The 5,874-nt window shown below is 51.0% G+C and overlaps 2 protein-coding genes across 3 annotated transcripts in view; one reads left to right on the top strand and one right to left on the bottom strand.

The window, feature by feature from the left end:
• Positions 1 to 5,874, bottom strand: part of LOC126576787 (uncharacterized) — a 6,771-nt gene extending 897 nt beyond the window's left edge. The window contains exons 1-7 of the mRNA XM_050238092.1: positions 5,242 to 5,874; positions 4,552 to 5,169; positions 4,363 to 4,485; positions 3,992 to 4,301; positions 611 to 978; positions 291 to 545; positions 1 to 217 (exon numbers count right to left, since the gene is read on the bottom strand). The exon at positions 1 to 217 is cut by the window's left edge and continues 512 nt beyond it. Of these exons, the coding sequence (XP_050094049.1) occupies positions 1 to 217; positions 291 to 545; positions 611 to 978; positions 3,992 to 4,301; positions 4,363 to 4,485; positions 4,552 to 5,169; positions 5,242 to 5,870 (2,520 nt within the window). The 5' untranslated portion in view covers positions 5,871 to 5,874. The remainder of the gene's footprint in view (positions 218 to 290; positions 546 to 610; positions 979 to 3,991; positions 4,302 to 4,362; positions 4,486 to 4,551; positions 5,170 to 5,241) is intronic.
• On the top strand, positions 1,477 to 3,977 carry LOC126578084 (juvenile hormone esterase). 2 transcript variants are annotated; one of them, XM_050240313.1, is made up of 5 exons: positions 1,477 to 1,615; positions 2,006 to 2,379; positions 2,443 to 2,697; positions 2,769 to 3,500; positions 3,586 to 3,977. In XM_050240313.1, exons 2-5 carry the CDS (start codon positions 2,006 to 2,008, stop codon positions 3,893 to 3,895), a joined length of 1,671 nt encoding a protein of 556 aa, XP_050096270.1. In that variant the 5' UTR covers positions 1,477 to 1,615; the 3' UTR covers positions 3,896 to 3,977. The 2 variants fall into 2 exon arrangements, with proteins under 2 accessions (XP_050096270.1, XP_050096269.1); XM_050240312.1 differs by lacking the exon at positions 1,477 to 1,615 and adding an exon at positions 1,692 to 1,923.

Genomic DNA, 5,874 nt, shown 5'->3' with positions numbered 1-5,874 from the left:
TCCACGGTCACGCTGTTCCTCTGCCACGACACGGTGGCCGATATCGGCCAGTGTTCGCGGAGATGCCTGCCGGAGACTCTCGAGCATTACGGCATCCGACTCCGCTAGCGGGTTGATCTGCTTGGCAAGACGCCTACTGTTCCCGAGAGTGTCATTGGGCACTGCAAACTCTGATAGCGAATGGCCACTCTCGCAGATTACTTTGTGAAAATATTTCCTTTTTTTCGAAAAAAAAAAAATGGTTAAAAATGATCACGTGATCGTGAAGATAGATTCTGTTCGATTCTTACCTCGATCCCTCACTGAGAAGATGCAAATGGACCGAGGCCCCTCCGGCACTTTCTCCAAACAGTGTCACGTTCGATGGATCGCCCCCGAACTGGCCAATGTTTTCGCTCACCCATCGCAGTGCCATCCGTTGGTCTTTGAGACCGGCATTCCCCTCGATTCCTTGGCTCGGAAGATGCAGAAAGCCCAGCGAACCAAGGCGATAGTTGAGTGTTACCACGACGACATCCTGCTCGAGAAGATATTCCGGTGAGTGGCTGTGAACAGAGAGGCCACGTGTTACACCGGTCATCTTCTCTGTCCCGGGAACGCACCGACTTACCAATCACCATTTCCACTTCCATACTTGAAGGCACCACCATGGATGAAAACCATCACCGGAAGGGGATGACCCTTCAGATGCTTTTGGGGCGTGTACACGTTAAGATGCAAGCAGTCTTCCGATCCTTGCCATTTTTGGTTAAATGGATTCCTTGCCACCGATGTGTCCCGTTCGGTGCTGCAATCCAGAACGGGGACAGGGAATCGATCCAGTGGTTCGGCTGCCAGGAAACGGTTCCGACCGATTGGTGCCTTGGCGTATGGTATACCGCGGAAGGCACAAAAATCGTTTCCATCTGGTAACTTCTCGACAACGCCGCTTACCGTGCCACCGTTTAGTTTCACATTAATCCGACTATGACCACTCATCTATATGGGGAGCATTAGAAAACACACGCGGTTAAAGGCGGGTAGCAGAACGAAACACCCACAGGTGCCCCGGTTGGTCCGCTTACTTTTCGAACCAGATCCGGTATGATCTTCTTGGAGCGATTCCAAAGGAAGGTGGAACGCTTTGAAAACATTATCGAGGAGATTGGTGTTGGTAACAAACTCTGTATGGCCGGCAGGGCCAGGGCAGAGTATATATTGCTCATCGAGCCCGGCTCGGACGTGCAACAGAGCAGCAAGGATCGCGTTTTGCAAATGGCTCTGGCAATCTATGCATGATCGCACTGTCGGCACGCAAAGGATGATTGCACTTTAAAGGAGGTCAACTTCAGAGGGAATTCTAGAGAATTGACCGAATCATCCTTGAGTGCAACCAAAAGCGTGCTCTCGAATTCAAACTCTCAATAACTGCCATTTTGAATGCCTTGATGTCATTGACCTCAAACGTCACTCTGACAACAGTTTGTTTACCTTTGGCTAGGTCGTGCAAAAAACTTAAAAAAGATTTTAAAACCCGTTTTGGATGGACTATTCCACGTTTTACGAGACCGCAAACCCATAAAAAGACGAAAGGACGAGTGATGCTTGAGGTTCGGTAGGAGTGCTCGTGAAAAAAGTGAGACTTAATGAATATTATGCTTAAGCTAAGCACTCCTGCACTGAGACACGCTCGCCTTTTCTGCACGACCGGTTTCGCTTGGGCAAGTATTGTGTGCTGCACTTTGCAAAAATTACACCCCCACCCGCCGACATCAACCTTTGGACCTTCTAGTAGCCCTAGAAAACCAGCACTACCCCTCTCGGCGGCATGAAATGGCATAATGTTGCTTTATCGCCCGCTTGATAACTCGCACGCACTTCGCGGAACATAAGATTAGCCTTGCAGCTGGTGGTCATTGTAAGGCCATCATCGTTGGTATAAAGGTGACCCACCTGGGAATTGGCCACCACTGGATCGGAACCGTCGCTCTAATACGCTTTTCCATTTCTGTTTCCCCTACCGTAGATGAGAAACGTCGATCGCGTCAATGTGAAGGTAAAACAGGGAACGGTTTGTGGGGTGAAGGAGGTCCTTCCGGATGGCGGCCTGTTTCATGCCTTCCGAGGGATACCGTTCGCCAAGCCTCCTATTGGAGAGCTGCGTTTCCGAGCACCGCAACCGTTAGACCGATTTACGTCCCCGGTGCTGGACTGTAGCACCGAGCGTGATGTGAGCTTTAGCCGGAATATGTTCACGCAGGAGCTGGAAGGTTCCGAGGACTGCCTGCATCTCAACGTGTACACCCCGGCCCCAGATCCCGCTCAACAGGGTCATTCCCTACCCGTTATGGTGTTCATCCATGGTGGGGCATTTATGTTCGGCAGCGGCAACAGTGACTGGTAATGACGCACTCGTTTTGTCCCCGAAAAGTAGCCGTAACTTATGGAACGTCGTCTTTCTAGTTACTCACCGGAGTATCTTCTGCAGGAGGGCATCGTTGTGGTCACGCTAAACTATCGCCTTGGTTCGCTGGGCTTTCTGCATCTGCCGAGCCAGGGAATCGAGGGGAATGCCGGTCTCAAAGACCAACGGATGGCACTGCGATGGGTGAGCGAAAACATTGGCCAGTTCGGGGGCGATCCATCGAATGTGACACTTTTTGGAGAAAGTGCCGGAGGGGCCTCGGTTCATTTGCATCTTCTCAGTGAGGGATCGAGGTAAGAATCGAGCAGAACCTATCTTCTCGAACGGGTGATCATTTTCAACCATTTTTTTTTTCGAAAAAAAGGAAATACTTTCACAAAGCAATTTGTGAGAGTGGTGTATCCGTCATGGAATGGGCAATGCAACGTGATTCCGTGGAACGAACACGCACTCTGGCGCGGCTGCTCGACCCTGAGGCGAAAACTGATGAACAGGTGTACCGTACGCTGATGGCGGCCAGCCATGTCGAGCTGATGGGCCTGATGGTCAGCACGCTCTCGCCCGATGAGAAGCGCCGCGGATTGCCGATGCCGTTCAAGCCTGTCGTGGAGGAAAGCATAGGACCGGATACGATCGTAGCGGTTCATCCGATCGTTGCTATGCAGCAACAGAACGAGCTACCGGAGATTCCGATCATGATGGGAAACAATAATGGCGAGGGTATCATCATGATGCTGGATGCGTCGAAAAAGCTGGACCTTTACGACAACGATATGGCCCGGATGGTACCACGGTCGGTGAACGTAGCACCAGAGAATCCTGCCTGTGAGCAGCTTGGCAACGAAATCAAACAATTCTACTTCGGTACGAACGGCGTGAATAAGTCGACAGTCAATCAGCTGGCGGATCTGATGACGGATTATCATTTCGGAATACTGGCCAATACGTGCGCTGAGCTGCACGCCCGCTACCAACACCGTTCGCCGATGTTTTACTACGATTTTTCCTATGACGGTGAGCTGAACATGTACAAGCGGCTACTTCAGCTCAAGATCCCGGGTGCGTGCCACGCGGATGAGCTTTCATATCTGTTCAAGTAAGTCTTCGTTAGTTTAGCGGACACTCCGGGAAAAAGTTATTGTCATTTTGCTGTTATTTTCCCATCCTTTTCCCTTCCGTAGAATGCGATTGGCGGACTTTGACGTTGAGCAAGACACACCAGCTGGCCGTGTGCGGCGTACCATGTGCCGACTGTGGACCAACTTTGCCAAATACGGCAATCCGACGCCGGCCACCGATGGCAGGCTATCGTGCCGATGGGAACCGGTCGATAAAATAGATGCCCGTGCTCCGGCAGATGCGTTCCAGCTCAAGTATTTAGACATTGGGGCAGAGTTGAAGATGGGTGTTAATCCGGCCAAAGAGCGGATCGATTTTTGGCGAGGGGTTTATAGAAAATGGAACGAAAATTTCCTTAAAGTGAAACTATGAGGATACGTGAGATTGTTACAGGGGTATTTGGGTATTTTGTTTAATAAAGACGCATAAATGGCCATCGGTTTGTTTCTGACGACGGAGCGTTGCTTAATCTACTTTTGGGAGCAGATGCGATCCATTGAACTGTTCAAACAGTCCGTTCCAGAACTGGAACCGTTCGGTGAAGCAATCCTCGACCATTGTGTTGTCGAGTGGCGTGGTGCTTTTCAATTCCAGGGCCGGTAGCTTGAATCTTGTGGCCGTATCCGTACCGCTCATTCTCGGGACCGTGCTCCATTGTTCCACGGTGGTACGGGGAGTGCCAGTGCGAGCAAATTCCGTCCATATACGACAACAAAATGCTCGAAACTTCGCCGCATCTGAGCCCTCATCGACGGATTGTGTGTTCATCAGACTGGAGCTGTGTATAAGAGCAATGCGATTAGCAAGAAGCATACTGATGTATGTTGTCGCAGGTTCACCTGAACAGATAGTAGACATCGTCTCCGTGTGAAGCGGCCGTTTGCTCTGGTGGTATGTTAAGATGACTTCTAAACACGTTCAGCTCGCCCACATACGAGAACACGAAGCAGTACAAGGGTGCACTGGAACAGGGAATGTTACATTTCAGGAATTACCTCCGCAGAACGGTAGTACGCACAGTCTGTTACCTTTGATACCGTGCATGCAATTCAGCTGCCAGGTAGGCGGCGTACGTGTTAAAATTGTCGCTCAAAATCGGAATTATATCCGCGATAGTCTCGGTTGCGATGGGACGATTGTGAAGGAAGAAACTTATCGTCTGCTCGGTGGCGCGTTTGCGGGCCTGGTCATCATCCCGAACGTTCAGTGTTGTCGGTAGCAGTCTGCCGGGGTCACTCTGGAACATCGGGAGCTTCTCTACCACGAAGCTCCACAAACCGATCGCTTCCTCCTGTGTAGTACCCAGCATGAGCGGAATTTCTTTCTCGAACGTTCGTTTGGCTGCCTCGGCCGGATGTTCCGTCAGAATGGCATCCTCGCTACCGATGGCATCCGATTCGATAACCGGCGTGAAGGGAAAGCAAAGCAGCCACGATTGTTCGTATTCGGTCATGGCTTGGTACTGCAGGCTGGTCATTTTCTCGGCCGAAGCAGCCATCAGTGTTGAGAGAACGGCCTCATCCGTATCATTATCGGACGCTCCGAGAAGTCGGGCCAGGTTTCGGGCACGACGTTCCGGTTCCCGTTGCCATACCCACTCATTAAAAGCTGTCCCCGATTGAGCCACTGCCTTATGGAAATATTTTCTATTTTTTTTGAAAAAAAATTTGAAAAAAATGATCATGTGTTCGTGAAGATAGATTCTGCTCGATCCTTACCTCGATCCCTCACTGAGATAATGCAAATGGACCGAGGCCCCTCCGGCACTTTCTCCAAAGATAGTGACATTTTCCGGGTCGCCACCGAACCGTCCGATGTTATCCCGTACCCACCGGAAGCTCATCCGCTGATCTTTCAGTCCCATGTTGCCGTTTATGCCGACGCTTGGAAGGGCAAGAAATCCGAGCGGCCCCAGGCGATAGTTGATGGTAACGACGACCACACCCTGCTGCACTAGATGCTCCGGATGGTACATACTCGAGTGTCCTGATCCGGCAAAAAATCCTCCACCATGAATCCATATCATCACCGGAAGCGCCTGATCCGGTTGCAGGTTCGGCGAAAACACGTTCAAATAGAGACAATCCTCCGACTTGTGATCGACGAATGGCATCGGAAAACGGGAATCATCGGCGTAACTACATGGGCCCTCGGTAAGGCACTCCAGCGGATCACTTGCGAACTTTTCCAACGGAACCGGTGGCTTAAAACGAAGTTCGCCTAACGGAGGCTTGGCGTAAGGTACACCCTTGAAGGTGAAACAATCGTCTCCATTGGGCAGTGCAAGCTTCTGACCGATAATGGTGCCTGCGGGCAGCGTAACCGACACTTTACGTTCTTCAGCCATCACG

This window comes from Anopheles aquasalis, chromosome 3, assembly GCF_943734665.1.
Source record: "Anopheles aquasalis chromosome 3, idAnoAquaMG_Q_19, whole genome shotgun sequence".
NCBI lineage: Eukaryota > Metazoa > Arthropoda > Insecta > Diptera > Culicidae > Anopheles > Anopheles aquasalis.
This window is presented reverse-complemented; position numbering and strand designations above follow the sequence as displayed.